The sequence below is a fragment of the Staurois parvus genome, unplaced genomic scaffold (assembly GCF_062004578.1).
Source record: "Staurois parvus isolate SC_StPar_1 unplaced genomic scaffold, SC_StPar_1.0 ptg001528l, whole genome shotgun sequence".
In the NCBI taxonomy this organism is placed as follows: domain Eukaryota; kingdom Metazoa; phylum Chordata; class Amphibia; order Anura; family Ranidae; genus Staurois; species Staurois parvus.
This window is the reverse complement of record NW_028319324.1, coordinates 380,547-402,473: the sequence shown is the minus strand read 5'-3', so window position 1 is coordinate 402,473 and position 21,927 is coordinate 380,547. Positions and strand designations below refer to the sequence as shown.

General features: G+C 47.6%; 1 protein-coding gene across 2 annotated transcripts in view; it reads right to left on the bottom strand.

Moving 5' to 3' along the window:
• Nucleotides 1–9,333: 9,333 nt before the first annotated feature.
• PUF60 (poly(U) binding splicing factor 60) overlaps nucleotides 9,334–21,927 on the bottom strand; it is a 76,112-nt gene continuing 63,518 nt past the window's right edge. For both annotated transcript variants that reach the window (XM_089662729.1, XM_089662731.1), the window contains 4 exons: nucleotides 18,145–18,335; nucleotides 14,360–14,495; nucleotides 12,262–12,497; nucleotides 9,334–9,754 (listed from right to left, as the gene is read on the bottom strand). In XM_089662729.1, coding sequence (XP_089518855.1) covers nucleotides 9,455–9,754; nucleotides 12,262–12,497; nucleotides 14,360–14,495; nucleotides 18,145–18,335 — 863 coding nt within the window. In that variant the 3' untranslated portion in view covers nucleotides 9,334–9,454. The remainder of the gene's footprint in view (nucleotides 9,755–12,261; nucleotides 12,498–14,359; nucleotides 14,496–18,144; nucleotides 18,336–21,927) is intronic.

Here is a 21,927-nt window from a genome sequence, read left to right as displayed (position 1 = left end):
CATGGGACTGTCTTGGGATACCTCCTGGCTGTGCCATACCTCCCAACAATTGGTTGTGTCATTGAAGTTAGAACGGTTCTTTGCAGGGGACATGGCTTGGAGAGGAGTGTTCTGCCTGTGAGGGAACATGGCCTTGAGAGGAGTGTTCTGACAGCGAGTGAAGGGAAAAAAGGTTTTTGACAGAGAGGATTGGCCTGGAGAGAGGATTCAGATCATGGGGAACACGGCTGGGAGAGGAGCGTTCTGACTGTAGAGAACACGGCTGGAAGAGGGGAGCAGGGGCAGACTGACCATTTGAGCACCTGGGCACTGTCCGAGGGTCAGTAGGGGGCCCCATGAAATGCCCCTGGTACCTTTTATAGGCTTTTTTGGGTGTGCTTTGAGTGTGGGCAAGGACACAGGGGCCCCATAATCCCCTATGGCCCGGGGGCCCCATGAGTTGTCAGTCCGCCCCTGGAGGGGAGTACTAATTGCAGGGGATATAGCTGGGAGAGGAGCATTGTGATGGCAGGGGACACTGTTCTGCAGCCTGCCGCCACTTTGCATGTAATCCTGGATCCTCCTGCAGGGCATCGCAGGTCAGAAACAAAAACCTAGGACCACCCCAGAGCGTCTGGGACACTTTTCAAACATGAATGACAAATGACTTTTATTTTTCTGCATGGGACAGATACACGCACGTTTGTGGGCCATGGGAAAACATAGGGATGACCAAGCTGCGCTTTATGGTGGGAGTGGCTTAAAGGGGAATACTTGGACTGAACAAGAGCCTTCTTGATAATTTGTCTGCACACGCATTCCACAGTACGTGTATCAACAAAATACTCTTTAAAGTGTATGTAAAGGCAATATAGAGACATACCAGTGCCAGGGGGTCAGGAGTATGTATTGTACAGTGTGGAAGGGTCAGGAGTATGTAATGTGCAGTGTGGAGGGGTCAGGAGTATGTAATGTGCAGTGTGGAGGGGTCAGGAGTATGTAATGTGCAGTGTGGAGGGGTCAGGAGTATGTAAAGTACAGAGTCCATAGGTCAGAAGTGTGTTATGTAGAGGTGTCAGGGGTGTCTTATGTACAGTGTGCAGGGGTCAGTAGTATGTAAAGTACAGAAATCCGGGATCAAGAGTCTGTTATGTATAGAGCTGAGGGTTCACAAGAATGTAAAGTAAAGAGTTCATTGTTCAGAAGTGCGTTATGTACAGATTTCAGGGATGTGTAATGTACAGTGTGGAGGGGTCAGGAGTATGTACAGTACAGAGATCACGAATGTGTTATATATAGTTGAAGGCTCAGAAGTATGTAAAGTACAGAGTTCATTGGTCAGAAGTGTGTTATGTAGAGATGTCAGGGATGTGTAATATACAGTGTGGAGGGTCAGGAGTATGTAAAGTACAGAGTTCATTGGACATGAGTGTGTTATGTACAGATTTCAGGGGTGAGGGGTGTGTTATGCAAAGTGTGGAGGGGTCAGAAGTATGTAAAGTACAGAGTTAATTGGTCAGAAGTGTGTTATGTACAGATTTCAGGGGTGTGTTATGTACAGTGTGGAGGGGTCAGGAGTATGTAAAGTACAGAGATCAGGGATCAAGAATGTGTTATGTATAGAGCTGAGGGCTCAGAAGTATGTAAGGTACAGAGTTCGATGGTCAAAAGTACAGAGTTCTGGGGTCAGTGGTGTGTAATGTACAGGGTGCAGGGGTGTAATGTACAGGGTGCAGGGGTCAGGTGTGTGTAATGCACAGAGTGCAGGGGTCAAGGGTGTGTAATGTACAGGTTGCAGCGGTCAGGGCTGTGTAATGTACAGAGTTCCGGGGTCAGGGTGTGTAATGTACAGGGTGCAGGGGTCAGGGTGTGTAATGTACAGGGTGCAGAGGTCAGGGTGTGCAATGTACAGGGTGCAGGGGTGTGTAATGTACAGAGTTCTGGGGTCAGGGGTGTGTAATGTACAGGGGGCAGGGATCCGGATGTGTAATGTACAGAGTTCTGGGGTCAGGGGTGTGTAATGTACAGGGTGCAGGGATCAGGGGTGTGTAATGTACAGGGTGCAGGGATCCGGGTGTGCAATATACAGGGTACAGGGGTCCGGGTGTGTAATGTACAGGGTGCAGGGGTCAGGGTGTGTAATGTACAGGGTGCAGGGGTCCGGGTTTGTAATGTACAGAGTTATGGGGTCAGGGGTGTGTAATGTACAGGGTGCAGGGGTCAGGTATTGATGTACCTGGAATGTTTTTAGCTGATTTATCTGGTTTTTAACCTTGACTTAAGGATTTGTACACTCGGCCTAGTGTGTATATATTGGACTTTTCCCATTCCGGTGCACAAACCCTCCCCATCCTGTGAAACAACAGACCACATCTTCTCTTTGCCCCGAGTAATCTTTGTAAACCCCCACCCCACCCCCCCTCCTTCTCGCCCCATCTTTGCTGCAGGGACAATTCTATGTCATCTCCATACACCTATATGAGCAGCCAGGTCTTTTATGAGCAGGAAAACAAACAATGTGAAATATTCATGAAGGAAGTAAGCGTTCTATTCAATATTTTATACGCTGACAGCTGTTTAAGCCGCTGCCGCTGGTCCTGCGTGTTACCGCAAGGGTTAGTCCAGGAGCGCGCACCAAGCGGCTGGAAATTTCCAGCTCCGGGGTCCCTTAGCAGGCAGCAAAGCCTTGCCCCCCCCCCACGGGACAATCTTCCCATTAATATCGATTTTATTGTTTGTTTGTCTTTGCAGAATTCAGAGGCGTTTTAGCTCAGGAGGAAGATGGTTCTCAGTGAGGACCTGAAGGCTGATTGTTATGCAGGCCATACGTGGGTCAAATTCCGAACGATTTTTGGCCCAAAAATCAAAAACGTTGTTCGCTCGGTAATCCAACGGCACCATCGTTGATTTAAAAATTCAGCTGACCGAGTCATAAAGTTCACACCGTATAACAGGCGAAACTTCTGTTCCTTCCAGGTCACGGCTCAGGTGCCTATTCTTTTCGGAAAAACGATCGTACGATTTGACCATCGTTGAGTCGAAAATTGGTCGTTTTTCCAGAATTTTCCCACATTATTATTATACAGGATTTATATAGCGCCAACAGTTTGCTCAGCGCCCAATCACCGAAAAGGGGAGGAACCCCGAAAATCGGCCAGTGCCATTGACCCCCACTAACAGAGCAAAAATCGGCCGATTATTCTTAGGTCCGATTTTTGGACAAAAAATTGATCGATTTTCAACCGATGTATGGCCGGCCTTACACAGGAATGACAGCATGCAGTAGATCTGGGCGCTGCCAGTTTCTTCTGGAGAATGCCAGACGGGCAGCACAGTGGCTAAATGGTTAGCACTTCCGCCTGGCAGTACTCAAGTCGTCAGTTCGAATGTCAGCCACGACACCACCTGCCTGGAGTTTGCATGTTCTCCCTGTGCCTGCGTGGGTTTCCTCCAGGTACTCCAGTTTCCTCCCACACTCCAAAGACATGCTGGTAGATGAATTGGATCCTGTCTAAATTGTCCCTAGTATTTGTATGTATGAATGTGAGTTAGGGACCTTAGATTGTACGCTCCTCGGGGGCGGGGACTGATGTGAATGTACAATATATATGTAAAGCGCTGCGTACATTGACGGCGCTATATAAGTACCTGAAATAAATCAAATAATTCTACAAATGTGTAAATGCAGTAAGGAGATATATCAGCCGAAGAACATCAACCCCCCCCAGTACTATAACAGCATCCTACAACTACACACACAGTATAGCCCCTTTCACACGGGCGTTCCTTATGTCTGTTATTCATCTGTCCATTTATGGGTGACAAACGGACACCCATGGATTTCTATGGACTGGCGGATGCAGGGGCGGACTGACAACTCATGGGGCCCCTGGGCAATAGGGGATCATGGGGCCCCTGTGTCCTTGCCCAAACTCAAAAAAGCCTATGAAAAAGGTACCAGGGACATCTCATGGGGCCCCCTACTGACCCCGGGCCCTCGGGCAGTGCTCGAGTTTCAAATTGGTCATTCCGCCCATGAGCAGATGTAAACAAATGATTATCTGTTTACATCCAGTAATGTCTGCAACCTTTTCTTTGAACGGAAGTAAAACGGGACGGACGAAAAACGGATGTAAACAGAAAAAAAAAAAAATGATGTAAATGGATGAAAACCAGATGTACACTGATGAAAAACATACAGCATTCGATGGTCAAAAGTACAGAGTTCAGCGGTCAGGGGTGTGTAGTGTACAGGATGCATAATGTACAGGGGTGTGTAGAGTACAGGGGTCAGGGGTGTGTAATGTACAGGGTGCAGGAGTGTGTAGAGTACAGGGTTGCAGAATGTACAGGGTGCGTAATGTACAGGGTGCAGGGGTGCGTAATGTACAGGGTGCAAGGGTCAGGGTGTGTAATGTACAGGGTGCAGAGCTCAGTGGTGTGTAATGTACAGGGTGCAGCGGTCAGGGGTGTGTAAAGTACAGGGTGCAGGGGTGTGTAATGTACAGGGTGCAGGGGTCAGGGGTGTGTAATGTGCAGGGGTCAGGGTGTGTAATGTACAGGGTGCAGGGGTGTATAATGTACAGTGTGCAGGGGTCAGGGTGTGTAATGTACAGGGGTGCAGGGTGCAGGGGTCCGGGGAGTGTAATGCACAGGGTACAGGGGTCAGGTATTGATGTACCTGGAATGTTTTTAGCTGATTTATTTGGGTTTTAACCTTGACTTAAAGCTTTGTCCACTCGGCCTAGTGTGTATATATTGGACTATTCCCAGTCCGGTGCACAAACCCTCCCCATCCTGTGAAACAACAGACCACATCTTCTCTTTGCCCCGAGTAATCATTGTAAACCCCCACCCCCCTTCGCGCCCTGATGAAAACGGCTGTAAATGAATGAAAACCGGATATAAACAGATTAAAAAAAAGGATGTAAACGGATGAAAAAATGGATGTGAAAACTGGATGTAAACTGATGAAAAACAGATGTAAGCTGATGTAAACTGATGAAAACTGGATGTGAACAGATGAAAAAACGGATGTAAACTGATGAAAAACGGATGTAAACCAATGAAAACCAGCTGTAAACAAATGAAAAAACAGATGTAAAACGGATGTAAAATGAATGAAAAAACGGATGTACACTGATGTAAACAGATGAAAAAACAGATGTAAACTGATAAAAAACTGATGTACACTGTGAAAAATGGATATAAACACATGAAAAAACGGATGTAAACTGATGAAAACAGCTGTAAATGAATGAAAAACGGATATAAATAGATAAAAAAAAAGGAAGTAAAAGGATGAAAAAATGGATGTGTAAACAGGATGTAAACAGGATGTAAACATGAAAAAAAACCAGATGTAAACATGAAAAAAAACGGATGTAAACTGATGATAAACGGATGTACACTGGTGAAAATGGATGTAAACGAATGAAAAAATGGATGCAACACTGCACCCATATGAAATTTTTATCATTTGTTTGGGACAGAGATATCTTTATTTTGGTGGTATGTAATCATCGCGGGGGGGGTTATTTTTTCCTAAACAAACTGAAAATTTTGAGAAAAAAAAACAACTTTCTTCTTAGTTTCGGTTATAAAATTTTGTAAATAAGTTATTTTTCTCCTTCACCGATGTGCGCTAATGAGGCTGCAGTGATGGGCACTGATTGGAACTGTCATGTGACACTGATAGGCGGCACTGATTGGAACTGTCATGTGACACTGATAGGCAGCATTGATTGGAACTGTCAGGTGACACTGATACGCAGCATTGATTGGAACTGTCAGGTGACACTGATACGCAGCATTGATTGGAACTGTCAGGTGACACTGATACGCAGCATTGATTGGAACTGTCAGGTGACACTGATACGCAGCATTGATTGGAACTGTTAGGTGACACTGATACGCAGCATTGATTGGAACTGTCAGGTGACACTGATACGCAGCATTGATTGGAACTGTTAGGTGACACTGATACGCAGCATTGATTGGAACTGTTAGGTGACACTGATACGCAGCATTGATTGAAACTGTCAGGTGACACTGATACGCAGCATTGATTGGAACTGTCAGGTGACACTGATACGCAGCATTGATTGGAACTGTCAGGTGACACTGATACGCAGCATTGATTGGAACTGTTAGGTGACACTGATACGCAGCATTGATTGGAACTGTCAGGTGACACTGATACGCAGCATTGATTGGAACTGTTAGGTGGCACTGAAAGGCAGCACTTTTATATGGCACTGATTGGAACTGTTAGGTGGCACTGATGGGTACTGAAAGGCAGCACTTTTATATGGCACTGATTGGAACTGTCAGGTAACACTGATGGGCAGCATTGATTGGAACTGTTAGGTGGCACTGAAAAGCAGCAGTCATATATGGCACTGATTGGAACTGTTAGGTAGCACTGACGGGCATCACTCATATATGGCACTGACGGCACTGATAGTTGGAGCTAAAAGGCAGCTCTGATGGGCACTGATGATCAGTGTAGATGTCCCCTCTGAGGAATGCTGATTACCGGCTCTCCTCACCCGCTGTCAGCGCTGACTGACGAGAACCAGCATTTCCTAATTACATGCGATCAGCTGTGATTGGAGACAGCCGATCATGATAGAGCCGACGTCATCGGCTCTATACTGCGATAAGTGATCCAGCGCACCACTGATGGCCGCACCTCGTGTCCCTGGGGGGGCACTCATGTGCAGCTAGAGTGAGAGGACGTCATATGACATCCACCCAGAATGAGAACACCGCCACCTGTCCATCATTTCCCAATATGGCGGGTGGGAGGCGGCCAAGCTAATTTCATTTAGTCGCATTTGTACCAAAATCCATCCCGTTAAGTTTAATTTCATTTTCAACGACATTAAAATTTTTCCGATACATTCAAATCGAACTTGAATCAAAAATATCAAATCGATCCAATTTCATTGTGAAGAATAGCCGATTCTATTATATTTGAAATTTGCAAGGCGGTTATATTCTACTTTATTTTTATCTATCCTATCATTTTATTTTCTATTTTATTCTGTTCTATTCTTTTCAAAATTTGAATTTTGGAAGACAGCTATATTCTTTTATTTTATTCTATTTTTTTTCTAATTTCTTTCCTACTTTTTCTATTCTATTCCTTTATTTTCTAATCTATTTTATGCTATTCTTTTATTTTCTATTGAATTCCTTTATTTTCTATCCTCATTTATTTCCAAAGACAACTATATTCCTTCTATTTTATTCTATTGAAAATTCACATTTGTAAAGATGGCTATATTTTCTATTCTGTTCCTTTATTTTCTATTCTATTATTTTTTTTAATTTCAGATTTCAGAAGACGGGTTGATTCTATTTTATTCTATTCAAAATTTTAGGATATATTCTATTTTATTCTAATCAAACGCACAGGCTATCCAATACCACCAACACAAAGCTCCGTTTGTGGGGGGGGGGGGAAAAAGGACGTAAATTTAATTTGGGTGCAGCATTGCATGACCGTGTACTTGTCAGTTAAAGTAACAGAGCGCCATAACGCACAAAATGGCCTGGTCGGGGGGGGGGGGGGGTTTAAATCCTCAGGAGGGGGAGGGGTTACTCTACAATTATTGGGTTTTTTTTTTAGCAAAGACATAGAATATATTTTGGCCTAAATTTATGATGAAATTAGATTTTTTTTAAATTTTTTTTCATTGGATAAGTTGTATACCAGAAAGTCAAAAATATTGTTTGTTTTTCAAAATTATCGGTCTTTTTGTTTATAGCGTAAAAAATTTAAACATCGCACAAAACCAAAACTCTATTTGTGGGGGAAAAGGACATAAATATCATATTACACACACACATATAGTCTGAAGGAAATGCGTATTTGCTCCCTGGCTGATGGTGAATGTTCGCCCCTCACACAGAAATGATCGGTCTAACAATGGAATGTTCGCCCCTCACACAGAAACGATCGGTCTAACAATGGAATGTTCGGTGTAACACTGAGAGACAGAATACAACAACAAATTCAGCAGAAATGCGTCTAACAAATGATGACTGATCTGCATGTTCATGAGGGAAAGAAGGATTTGATCCCCTATCATTCAGCAGGATTTCTGGCTACCAGGTGTCTCTCATACAGGTAACAAGCTGAGATTAGAAGCAGTCTCTTAAAGGGAGTGCTGCTAATCTCATTGTGTTACCTGTATAAAAGACACCTGTCCACAGGAGCAATCAAACCATCGGATTCCAAACTCTCCACCATGGCAAAGACCAAAGAGCTGTCCAAGAATGTCAGGGACAAGATGGTAGACCTACACAAGGCTGGACTGGGCTACCAAACTATGGCCAAGCAGCTTGGTGAGAAGGTGACAACAGTTGGTACAATCATTCACAAATGGAAGAAACACAAAACAAGTGTCAGTCTCCCTAGGTCTGGTGCACCATGCAAGATCTCATCCAGAGACTGCGAACAGTACAGATGACCAGACTGCAGACAGTACAGGGCATGAACAGACACTGTGAACCTTTAGGGAGGGAGTGGGAGCAGGTACCTGAATTTGACATGTCCAGCCCTGTAGTCTTCCCGCCCCGGCATCTGTGACAGCCGGGTGCCCTCTGCGCATGCGCGAGAAGCGCTGCGCTGTGTGAATGGCCCCGTTGTCTCCTGGGACCTGTCATGTGTCCCAGAAGACGCCGGACCATTCACAAAGCGCAGTGCTTCTCGTGCATGCGCAGTGAGCACCCGGCGGTCACAGAAGCCAGCGCTGGAGCGAGGAACAGGTGAGTTCCTGCCGCAGAGAACAGCCCGATATCCTGACATGGTGGCGGCAGAAATACCGGACCGGCCGCTTTATATTCGCTCCATAAGACGCACTGACTTTCCCCCCCTTTTTGGGGGGGAAAAAAGTGCGTCTTATGGAGCGAAAAATACGGTATATATAAATTTTGAATTCTTCTTGCACGACATCCAACCTCCATTATCACAGGGAACAGGTAAATACGTACAGATACAATCCCTCGGGTTCGGTTCACCTTTGGAATTGTACATGAACGAACTGTGCATTCCCTGTGCGATTTCCATGCAGTTCAGCGCCGTGTCATTTTTTCCCAATGAATGGGCTGAATTCGCACCACTTTTAGAAAGTCGCTGCAACCAGATCGTACGGCGCTCCTGTATCATGTGATCTGCTGCAAACGAACGCACTGCGCTTGGGGTGACATAAAATCCTCGCCGACACCCGCTGCAGATCGCAACTGAAGTGTTTTTTGAACGCCGTGCATGGAACGCAGATTTCTCGCACTGCATTCTGGCGAATACGGGGCCTCAGTACCAGAATAATTGACAGAAAACATGAAAAAAAAAAAAACCAACCCGAGGCTTTATTTCTGGCGCTTCACTCCGCAGAATGAAGACGATCCACAATCATATAAAATAAACAGTACAAGGACAATTGGGGGGGTAAAAGTCTGAGAGGTTTCATGCAGACAGGTCGCTGTTGTCGAACCTCTCCTGGTCGTATACTTCCGCTACTACTTTCCTTCCAGCGAACCAGCGTCCGTTCAGGGCCTGGATAGCTTTGTGAGTCTCGCTGACCATTGAAAATTCCACAAATATTTTCACGATGATTTCGGCGTCTTCCTCCTCGCCCTGCTTCTCCTGGTAAATAATCACCCGGTTCACTGCGCCGAACTTGCCGCACTCTTCCGTCACTTCCCCTTCCAGATCGTCGTCGATGTCTCGGGGGTCAACCATATTGCGCAGGACCATGACTGTGGACTGAAGGAGAGGAACAGCAAAGGGTTAACAATGGAAGAGGTGGGAATACCTGATGCCACGGCTGGGCGCATGCTAGAAGACCAGGGACCATTTCGCTGCAATTATCACATGAAGTCCTAATTTTTTGGGGTCACCCAAATGGGACAGAAAATCTCACTCAAACCTGCAGGAGCTCAGGGAAAAGTAGCTTCAACCCTTTCACTGCCACAATGGTTTGCGTTTTGTTTTTTTGGGGGTTTTTTTGCACACGTTTAAAAACATGTTTTAGGCCTGAAGATGAGTGGATTCCCCCAACATTTCCAATATGAGAAGCCTCAATTGAGCCCCCCCCCCCCCCGAGCACGAAGATTTGTGCATAAAATTCAGTAAATATCAGAGACAGAAGCAGAAGAGATCTAGTCAAAGAAAAGACTGCGGGCACGACACGGGAGACGGTCGGAGACCGCGGGCACGACACGGGAGACGGTCGGAGACGGCGGGCACGACACGGGAGACGGTCGGAGACGGCGGGCACGACACGGGAGACGGTCGGAGACGGCGGGCACGACACGGGAGACGGTCGGAGACGGCGGACACGACACGGGAGACGGTCGGAGACGGCGGACACGACACGGTCGGAGACGGCGGACACGACACGGGAGACGGTCGGAGACGGCGGACACGACACGGGAGACGGTCGGAGACGGCGGACACGACACGGGAGACGGTCGGAGACGGCGGACACGACACGGGAGACGGTCGGAGACGGCGGACACGACACGGGAGACGGTCGGAGACGGCGGACACGACACGGGAGACGGTCGGAGACGGCGGACACGACACGGGAGACGGTCGGAGACGGCGGACACGACACGGGAGACGGTCGGAGACGGCGGACACGACACGGGAGACGGTCGGAGACGGCGGACACGACACGGGAGACGGTCGGAGACGGCGGACACGACACGGGAGACGGTCGGAGACGGCGGACACGACACGGGAGACGGTCGGAGACGGCGGACACGACACGGGAGACGGTCGGAGACGGCGGACACGACACGGGAGACGGTCGGAGACCGCGGACACGACACGGTAGACGGTCGGAGACCGCGGACACGACACGGGAGACGGTCTGACAACGCCAAAGCACTGCCGTCTAGTTAGCTGCATCATGGTCATCTGCCGTACGCACTCCTTCATTGGCTGCTGGGCTGCATGTCAGATAGGCAAGCCCAGAGGCCAGCTTGAAGGAACGCGCAGCGCCACAAGAGCTTCTGCAATCGACAGGATCTGCCGGAAAGGAAGTCTGCAACAGATCTGCATCTAACCGAAGTGTTGGATTCTCCGTCTTGTCCCCCGCATCCAACTCTAATGTCCGTTAATAAAATGGTATCTTGAGGGGCAATAATAAAGGCTAATAATGCACTAATTGAATATTTATAAATAGGTGATATATCATGTTTGGACGGATAACAGGGGCTCTGGAAATGGCTTGACATTGAGTTGTGTGATAGTCTATGGCAAAGGTGTCAAACTGGCAGCCCTCCAGCTGTTGAAACTACAAGTCCCATCATGCCTCTGCCTTTTGGAGTCATGCTTGTAACTGTCAATCTTGCAATGCCTCATGGGACTTTTAGTTTGGCAACAGCTGGAGGGCCGCCAGCTTCACACCTGTGGTCTATGGAGTCCTCCTAATCAAGTGGTGGGTAACTGTGGCCCTCTGGCTGTTGGGTAACTACAAGTCCCATCATGCCTCTACCTTTGAGAGTCATGCTTGTAACTGTCAATTTTGCAATGCCTCATGGGACTTGTAGTTTGGCAACAGCTGGAGGGCCGCCAGCTTCACACCTGTGGTCTATGGAGTCCTCCTAATCAAGTGGTGGGTAACTGTGGCCCTCTGGCTGTTGGGTAACTGTGGCCTTCTGGCTGTTGGGTAACTACAAGTCCCATCATGCCTCTACCTTTGGGAGTCATGCTTGTAACTGTCAATTTTGCAATGGCTCATGGGACTTGTAGTTTGGCAACAGCTGGAGGGCCGCCAGCTTGACACCTGTGGTCTATGGAGTCCTCCTAATCAGGTGGTGGGTAACTGTGGCCCTCTGGCTGTTGGGTAACTGTGGCCTTCTGGCTGTTGGGTAACTGTGGCCTTATGGCTGTTGGGTAACTACAAGTCCCATCATGCCTCTACCTTTGGGAGTCATGCTTGTAACTGTCAATTTTGCAATGGCTCATGGAACTTGTAGTTTGGCGACAGCTGGAGGGCCACCAGCTTGACACCTGTGGTCTATGGAGTCGTCCTAATCCAGTGGTGGGTAACTGTGGACCTCTGGCTGTTGGGTAACTACAAGTCCCATCATGCTTCTGGGAGTCACGCTTGTAATGGTCAGTCTTACAGTGCCTCACAGGACACCACAACAGCTGAAGGGCCGCAGCAGCCCGCCCCTAGCCATATCTGAAGGAATGGAAAGGCACAACAAAAGACTCCAGTTGGTGCCCCAGTGTGCCTATTAATCTGCCCTCATACTCACCTCCTGCTTGCGCATAAGTTTCTGCATGACCATGTGCCGTGCACTGCTCCCAGAGATACTCATGTGCTCCTGCTCGCTGAGCATCTCCGGCCTTTCCGACTCCAGAGCCGGTTCCTCGTCCTCCTTCTCCTTCTTCACCTCCAACTGGGCTAATGCCGGGGGGCTGGACAGAATGGGGTTCACTAGTCCCACCTGAGGAATAGTAACTGGTAAAGATGGCCGCACTGGTGTCACTCCTGTGAAGGAAACACAACCATATCAGTTAATAATGAATGAATATTGAGGGATTTTTTTTCCCCATGCAAATGCACACAAGAACAAGTCATGGGCAGCACAGCGGCTAAACGGTTAGCACTTCCGCCAGGCAGTACTCGGGTCACCAGTTCGAATACCAACCACGGCACCACCTGCCTGAAGTGTGCATGTTTTCCCTGTGCCTGCGTGGGTTTCTTTTGGGTACTCCGGTTTCCTCCCACACTCCAAAGACTTGCTGGTAGGCTAATTGGCTCCTGTCTAAATTGTCCCTAGTATGTGTATGTATGAATGTGAGTTAGGGACCTTAGATTGGACGCCCCTTGAGGGTTAGGGACCTTAGATTGTACACCCCTTGAGGGTTAGGGACCTTAGATTGGACGCCCCTTGAGGGTTAGGGACCTTAGATTGGACGCCCCTTGAGGGTTAGGGACCTTAGATTGGACGCCCCTTGAGGGTTAGGGACCTTAGATTGGACGCCCCTTGAGGGTTAGGGACCTTAGATTGGACGCCCCTTGAGGGTTGGGGACCTTAGATTGGACGCCCCTTGAGGGTTGGGGACCTTAGATTGGACGCTCCTTGAGGGTCAGGGACCTTAGATTGGACGCTCCTTGAGGGTCAGGGACCTTAGATTGTACACCCCTTGAGGTTTAGGGACCTTAGATTGTACATCCCTTGAGGGTTAGGGACCTTAGATTGTACGCCCCTTGAGGGTCAGGGACTGATGTGAATGTACAATATATATGTAAAGCGCTGTGTAAATTGACGGCGATATACAAGTACCTGAAATAAATAAATAAATAAAACAGTTCTCCTCACGGTCAGCTCAGGCACATTACTTTGGATAGCTGTGCACAGCACAGCCATGCAAAGCAGTGTGATTACAGTGAAGCTCCTCCCCACATGTACACAGTTAACCCTTTGATCACCCCTCATGTTAACCCCTTCCTGCCCAGTGCCATTAGTACAGTGTCAGTGCTTTTTTATTAGCACTGATCACTGTACTGGTGTCACTAAGTGACACCAAGTCAGTTTCCCCCCCCACGTGTCAGATTGTCCACCACAGTCCTGCTATAAGTCGCTGATCGCCGCCATTACTAGTAAAAATGAAAAAAAAAAAAAAAATTCCAGTATATATACCGCCATTTGTAGACGCTGTAACTTTCACATAAACCAATTAATTTACACGTATTGGGATTTTTTTCTTTTTAGCAAAGACATGGAGCGGACTACATTTTGGCGTAAATATACCTAACTGACCTGATACCCAAACACCACCCTACCCGTAATCTGCGCTCCTCACAGGACCTCGTACTCTCCAGCTCCCTGGTCTCCCACGCCCGACTTCTCCAAGACTTCCCCCATCCTCTGGAACTCCCTACCCCAATCCATCAGACTGTCACCTACCCTCCTCACCTTTAGGCGAACCCTGAAAACCCATCTCTTCAGGGAAGCCTACCCCGCCCTCACCTAACTGCCGATCTCCTCCACTCCTCCTACCACTCCATCCCCCACAGCCACTTCCTCCTGTACCACTATCCCCTCCAAGGAGCAGGGCCCTCAAACCCCTCGTGTATTGTTTTGTTACTGTCTTGTCTCATGTTTTGTCCCCCTCGCTAATGTACAGCGCTGAGCACACCCTTCAGCGCTATATAAATACTGTATAATAATAATAATAATAATACAATTTGATTTTTTTTATTTTTTTTTTTACTGGACATGTTTATTTTTCAAAATTGTCTGGTTTTTTTTTGTTTGTTTTTTTATAGCACAAAAAAAGTGTCCATTTAGTATCACTGTGATCAGTTACAAAAAGAATTTCTAAGACAGTTTGTGAAGTACCAACCTGTAATAACCCCAGGGGCTTGTGCTGCCATGACTGCTTGAGGTAGTGCCCCCAAAGGCTGTGCCAGTGTTAGCGCAGGGGTCACAAGGCCAGGATTTGCCAGTGTGCCAAGAACAGCAGCGCCAGCCACGGCTTCCTGCGAGAAAGAGAGGGATGTATTATACCACAAACCATTTACACGTGGACATGTCTGGTGATCAGATGAAGAATTAAATGTTACAAAACACAAAAATGTCACCGGATCAGGGGCGGACTGACAACTCATGGGGCCCCCGGGCAAAAGGGGACCATGGGGTCCCTGTGTCTTTGCCCAAACTCAAAAAAGCCTATGAAAAAAAGGTGCCAGGGGCATCTCATGGGGCCCCCTACTGACCCCGGGCCCTCGGGCAGTGCCCGAGTTTCCAAATGGTCAGTCCACCACTGCACCGGATTCTCAGGTAATGCAAGCTATGTGGACTGATCTCTATCCTTCCCTTCAGTCTTGTACAGTGATAGCGGCTCCTCTCCTGGACTGAAACGGCTTCCTCTGATTTCACTGCACACTGCGAGCTTCTCACAATGTGCATTAGAAGCTGCAGCCAGTCGTGTAGAACACATTTCCAGACTGCAGGACATCCACAATCATCTAGTGCAGTGGTTCTCAACCTGTGGGTCATGACCCCTTTGGGGGTCAAACAACCCTTTCACAGGGGTCACCTAAGACCATCGGGAAAACACATATTTCCGATGTGTAAAGAGCAGCTGCTGTGTTGAAAGCAGCTACTGTGTTGAAAGCAGCTACTGTGTTGAAAGCAGCTACTGTGTTGAAAGCAGCTACTGTGTTGAAAGCAGCAGTATTGGAGGTAAAACGACACTCATGAATTATAATTACTGGGTAAATAATTTTATGGTTGGGGGTCACCACAACAGGAGGAACTGTATTAAAGGGTCGCAGCATTAGGAAGGTTGAGAACCACTGATCTAGTGCTTTCTTCCCCAGCTTGACTGTCCCAAGCTCACCAGTTTCATTCATTGGACGGGTTTTTTTCCATCATGGAGGCTCAACATCACATGTGGGTGTTGCTTAGGGGCAGCCTTCATGCAAATACAATGTGCCTAGGAACGCCCAATACCCCAGACTGACAATTTTTTTTTTTTTATCAGGGCATTTTAAAGCGGAGCTCCACCCAAAAAGGGAAAGTTCTGCTTTAAGCCTTTGTCCCCCACTCCCCATTAACTGGAGGAGTTAAAAAAAAAAATGTTCAAACTCGGAACGCTTATAAACGTGATTTGCCGCGTTTACAAGCGTTTTGCGTTTGAAACGCTGATAAAATCGACTGCTAAATGCAAGTTTTCTGCGTTAAAAAAAACGACTAAACTCAACTGCCTGTAAACGGCGATGTGTACACGGACACATAGGAAAACATTAGGGAGAGTTCAGGGGCTGCTGAAAAAACACTAAACAGCACTAAACATGAGTTTATCAGTGTACATGAGCCCTTAGGAAAACACGGCTAAACGGACAGCTGGAAAACGTAGGTTAAAAAACGCCTGTTTAGCCGCATTTCCCTAAGGGCTCATGTACACGGGACACTTCTGAACGATGGAAGCGGACAGCTGGAAAACGTAGGTTAAAAACGTTTGTTTCCATCGTTCAGAAGTGTCCCGTGTACATGAGCCCTTAGGGCAGTGGTTCTCAACCTGTGGGTCGCGACCCCTTTGGGGGTCGAACGACCCTTTCACAGGGGTCCCCTAAGACCATCAGAAAACACATATTTCCGATGTGTAAAGAGCAGCTGCCGTGTTGAAAGCAGCTGCCGTGTTGAAAGCAGCTGCCGTGTTGAAAGCAGCTGCCGTGTTGAAAGCAGCTGCCATGTTGAAAGCAGCTGCCGTGTTGAAAGCAGCTGCCCTGCTGAAAGCAGCTACCGTGTTGAAAGCAGCAGTATTGGAGGTAAAACGACACTCATGAATTATAATTACTGGGTAAATAATTTTATGGTTGGGGGTCACCACAACAGGAGGAACTGTATTAAAGGGTCGCGGCATTAGGAAGGTTGAGAACCACTGATCTAGTGCTTTCTTCCCCAGCTTGACTGTCCCAAGCTCACCAGTTTCATTCATTGGACGGGTTTTTTGCCATCATGGAGGCTCAACATCACATGTGGGTGTTGCTTAGGGGCAGCCTTCATGCAAATACAATGTGCCTAGGAACGCCCAATACCCCAGACTGACAATTTTTTTTTTTTTATCAGGGCATTTTAAAGCGGAGCTCCACCCAAAAAGGGAAAGTTCTGCTTTAAGCCTTTGTCCCCCACTCCCCATTAACTGGAAGAGTTAAAAAAAAAATGTTCAAACGTTTATAAACGTGATTTACCTCGTTTACAAGCGTTTTGGGTTTGAAACGCTGATAAAATCGACTGCTGAACGCAAGTTTTCTGCGTTAAAAAAAAAAAAAACGACTGAACTCAACTGCCTGTAAACGGCGATGTGTACACGGACACATAGGAAAACATTAGGGAGAGTTCAGGGGCTGCTGAAAAAACACTGAACAGCACTAAACATGAGTTTATCAGTGTACATGAGCCCTTAGGAAAACACGGCTAAACGGACAGCTGGAAAACGTAGGTTAAAAAACGCCTGTTTAGCCGCATTTCCCTAAGGGCTCATGTACACGGGACACTTCTGAACGATGGAAGCGGACAGCTGGAAAACGTAGGTTAAAAACGTTTGTTTCCATCGTTCAGAAGTGTCCCGTGTACATGAGCCCTTAGGGCAGTGGTTCTCAACCTGTGGGTCGCGACCCCTTTGGGGGTCGAACGACCCTTTCACAGGGGTCCCCTAAGACCATCAGAAAACACATATTTCCGATGTGTAAAGAGCAGCTGCTGTGTTGAAAGTAGCTGCCGTGTTGAAAGTAGCTGCCGTGTTGAAAGCAGCTGCCGTGTTGAAAGCAGCTGCCGTGTTGAAAGCAGCTGCCGTGTTGAAAGCAGCTGCCGTGTTGAAAGCAGCTGCCCTGCTGAAAGCAGCTGCCCTGCTGAAAGCAGCTGCCCTGCTGAAAGCAGCTGCCCTGCTGAAAGCAGCTGCCCTGCTGAAAGCAGCTGCCCTACTGAAAGCAGCTACCGCGTTGAAAGCAGCTACCGCGTTGAAAGCAGCTACCGCGTTGAAAGCAGCTACCGCGTTGAAAGCAGCTACCGCGTTGAAAGCAGCTACCGCGTTGAAAGCAGCTACCGCGTTGAAAGCAGCTACCGCGTTGAAAGCAGCTACCGCGTTGAAAGCAGCTACCGCGTTGAAAGCAGCTACCGCGTTGAAAGCAGCTACCGCGTTGAAAGCAGCTACCGTGTTGAAAGCAGCTACCGTGTTGAAAGCAGCAGTATTGGAGGTAAAACGACACTTCATAAATTATAATTACTGGGTAAATAATTTTATGGTTGGGGGTCACCACAACATGAGGAACTGTATTAAAGGGTCACAGCACTAGGAAGGTTGAGAACCACTGCCTTAGGGTCACGAGCCATTCTGAAACTGGTGAGAACTCCTGAGTGACAGAATTCCCAGGCCTTTGCTCTGCTCCTCCTTTAGCTTTGCTACCCAAATCAGCAAATTCCAGCGACACCCATTAAGGTCAGTGGCAGTTGCACCATTATTCCACATAACCTCCCTTGTCAACAACTGCTGCTCCGAAGCTTCTAGAAACACTTGCCTGCAGGGCATTGAACAGATGTCAACACATCTGCAAGGCTCTTCTCTAGTCATCTAACTATACAGCCCCTACCCTTCCGTGTTTACACAATTGTCCATTGATATACCTGAGCTGTGATCTTGGCAGTTGCAGCAGCAGCAGCGACAGCGGCAGCGGGAGGGAGACCACCAGGGGTGGCCGGTGTAAGAAGAGGCATCGGTGGAGTAACAGCTTTCCCGACTCGAAGGTACTGACCACCCAGATCAAACAAGTTCATGGAGGAGACGGCATCCTGCGAAGACTGGGCTTTCTCATACTCTGTAGATACAAACACAGCAGGAATGAAGGGGACAGCAGGGAGTTCAACACATCACAACCTGCGGCTCTTCGAGTACAACAACCTGCCTGGAAGGAAGTATAGGAGCGGGCTTGTATGAATGCGAATGCAGTACCGTCATTCTGATCCATTCTCCTATTGGGTCACTGAGCTGAACCAGGCATCTACATAGATCAGTTCAATTGGTAAGAAGTGAAGGACAAGGATAGACGCCTACGGTGCGTATTTCAAAGCAGGTTATCAAGGACCGCCCTCATATTTCAATGCAGAAAGGTTTGTGTTCTCCCATTACATATACTTGTTCCAGGTCAGTATCTCAAGGGTTTGAAATCTACCGGATCTGTATTGACGGCCAAGCAACAAGCTTTCCTACCTTTCCGGATCTGCAAACCTACCGAGGACATTAACCACTCGCCTACCGGGGCACTTATATCTCCTTCGTGCCCAGGCCAAGTTTCAGCTTTCAGCGCTGTCGAACTTTGAAGGACAATTGCGCAGTCATGCAACACTGCACCCATATGAAATTTTTTGAATTTTTTTCACACAAATAGAGCTTTCTTTTGGTGGTATGTACTCGCCGTTGGGTGTCTTAGTTTTTGCTCTATAAACAAAAAAATAGCAAAAATTTTGAAGAAAAAAAAGTGTGTTTCTATAATAAAATGCAATATTTTATTATAGAAACAGGTCATTTTTCTCCTTCACTGATGTGCGTTGATGAGGCTGCACTGATGGGCACTGAGGAGCTAACACTGATGAGGCGGCACTGATATGCAACAATGATGGGCACAGGTGGGTGGCACTGCTAGGCACAGGTGGGTGGCACTGCTAGGCACAGGTGGGTGGCACTGCTAGGCACGGATCATCAGGGCACTGGTCATCAGTGCCCTGATGATCAGTGCTGATCAATCCTCTAACAAATGCCGGTTATCGGCAGTACTTTCCTCACACTGTGAGAGCGTGAGGCAAGTGCAGCCAATAACCGGCAACTGCATTTACTGGTGATCAGCTGTGTCATTGGACAAAATCTGAGGGGGGGTTATATGCTTGCGTGTAACTTCCATTTAAATCTTTTTTTTTTTTTTTACTTAACTTTTTTAATCACATAGGGTGAAAGGTTCTCTTTTTGAGACATCTCCCCTGTGCTCCACTGAATGTAATGCAGTGCACATCGCACCGCATTACATTCTTTCCCGGCCTCAATGACCAGGAATCTATCAAACGGGGACCCAGAAGTGACATGAAATCACTTCCGGGTCAGGACAAGAAGGGAAGGGGAGCAGATCTGTCCGCTTTCCTACCTCCTCTATACCACATCCCACGGCACCCACTGAGCCAGTCCAGGGCCTGCAGATGGGCAAGCGGAACCTGGGAATTAGAGCGTGCAGGGATGGGGGCGGCACTGTGTGGAAGCAATTGGGGGGCAGCACTGCCAACTGAATGCTTCCACCTGACAGGTGAGCATTGCTTTTCCACACAGGAGGGCTAAAGACCAAAAAAAAAAAAAAAAACTACCTGCCTTGCACCCGAAACATGTCCTGGGCATCGAGCGATATGAATTGCACATCCCTGCATACCGCTGGTAAAGGATGAAAAAAGGACCCGGCAGCCTGCTCTAGGACCCTACCAGCTGAAGTAAAAGCCACCAGAAAGTCAACTATGCATGTGAGAAACAACAAAATGGAGATTCCAAAAGGGTTCAAATGGGGCATACTGTAAAACAGACAATACAAAATTATAGTCACACAGAGACAACAGGAACCTGACAGCCAGAACAATAGGCTTCTGGAACAGAAGGGTCAAGGCCAAAATCTAACCTATGATTATACAGTGCCTTGAAAATGTCTTCCTACCCCTTGAAATTTTCCACATTTTGTCATGCTACAACCAAGAATGTAAATGTATTTTATTGGGATTGGATGTGATAGACCGACACAAAGTGGCACATAATTGTGAAGTGGAAGGAAAATGATAATTGGTTTTCAAAAATTGTTTTACACATAAATATGTGTTTACTCTGATACTGCTAACTAAAACTAGTGAAACCAACTGGTATGAATAATCTTTCAAGGAACTGTACGTAAGGCCAAGATGCACCCCATAATGTACGGTGGAGACTTAAAGTGGAGCTCCACTCAAAAGGGGAAGTTCTGCTTTAATGCTTTGTCCCCCGCTCCCCATTAAGGATTGGCATCTTTAGGGAGCAGGTACCCGAATTTAGCAGGTACCCGCTCCCACTTCCGCTGTGATCGCCTAGGCCAGGGGTAGGCAACCTGCGGCTCTCCAGCTGTTGCAGGACTACAAGTTCCATCATGCCTCTGCAAGTCATAGCTGTAACTGTCAGTTTTGTAATGTTGCAATGCCTCATGGGAAATGTAGTTCCACAACAGCTGGAGAGCCGCAGGTTGCCTACCCCTGGCCTAGGCGATTGTAAGTGGATGTTGTCCTCCCTTCTCTCCCCGTAGTCTTCTGGGACAAGTGACAGGTTACTAAAGACTACGGGGCCATTCACAAAGTGCAGCTCTTCTCACGCATGCGCAGTGGGCACCCGGCTGTGAAGCCACAAGCTGTCACAACCGGGTGCCCACACTAAAGATGCCAGCACCACGGAGAGAAGAGGGCCGGTGAAACCAGCAGTGGGGAGGACACCACCGCTGGACCGAGGGACAGGTAAGTGGCTGTATTTTAAAAGTTAGCAGCTAGTTTTTTCAGGTGGAACTCTGCTTTAAGAGCCTCACACCAAGGCAAATAAGCCTGATGGTACCCCTTCTTGGAGGTCCACAATCTTGCCCTGAGCAGGATAGGAATGACGGAGAAAAAAAAACGCCTGTCCTTCCAGACTTGGATTTCAACAGCCATGCTTCAAAACCAGATCTGGAAGAACCTACAGCTTGTCCACCAACAGGTTGCTGAGGTCCGTGTACTATGCTCCTTGAGACAAAGCTAGAGCGATAAAAACCAGCTCATCTTCTGTCATTATCCAGAGTAGTAGGTGAGGCAGAAGGTGAAGCAGAGGAAAACCGATGCCAAGGACTCACGAGGGCATCCACTCCAAATGCCTGAGAATCCCTGACAAACCTGTCCAGCATAGTGTGGAACCTGGATACTAGAAGATCCACAACCAGGGACCCCCACCTCTGACACAGATTTGTACACCCCTTGGGAAAGGGCTCCTCACTTGCGTGAATTCAGTTGTTGATGACTGTAGGACTCCGCAGTTCTGCCCAAGACAAGGTCATGTTTGCCTATGCCTTAGTGGAACAGCTGTAGCAATTTCCCACTGCACTCGCACTGCTTGACCCCAAAAACAGGACGACAAATGTTGGAGAGGAAAATGCACTTTTCCTGTGGCAGGAACACCTTGGACCAAGTCAAGTCCAGGACTAAGTCCAAGTATTATAGATGATGCATTGAGACCAAGGATAATATTTGAAGATTCACTACACTGAACCCTTTCATAACCCGCACCATCTGATAGATGTTTGAGAGCAATCGGCTCAGACCCCGATGTCAAAGAAGCTGGTTGTCCAAGTACCCCAACAAGGAGTCTTCATCAACCCCAGAAAAGGAGCCAAC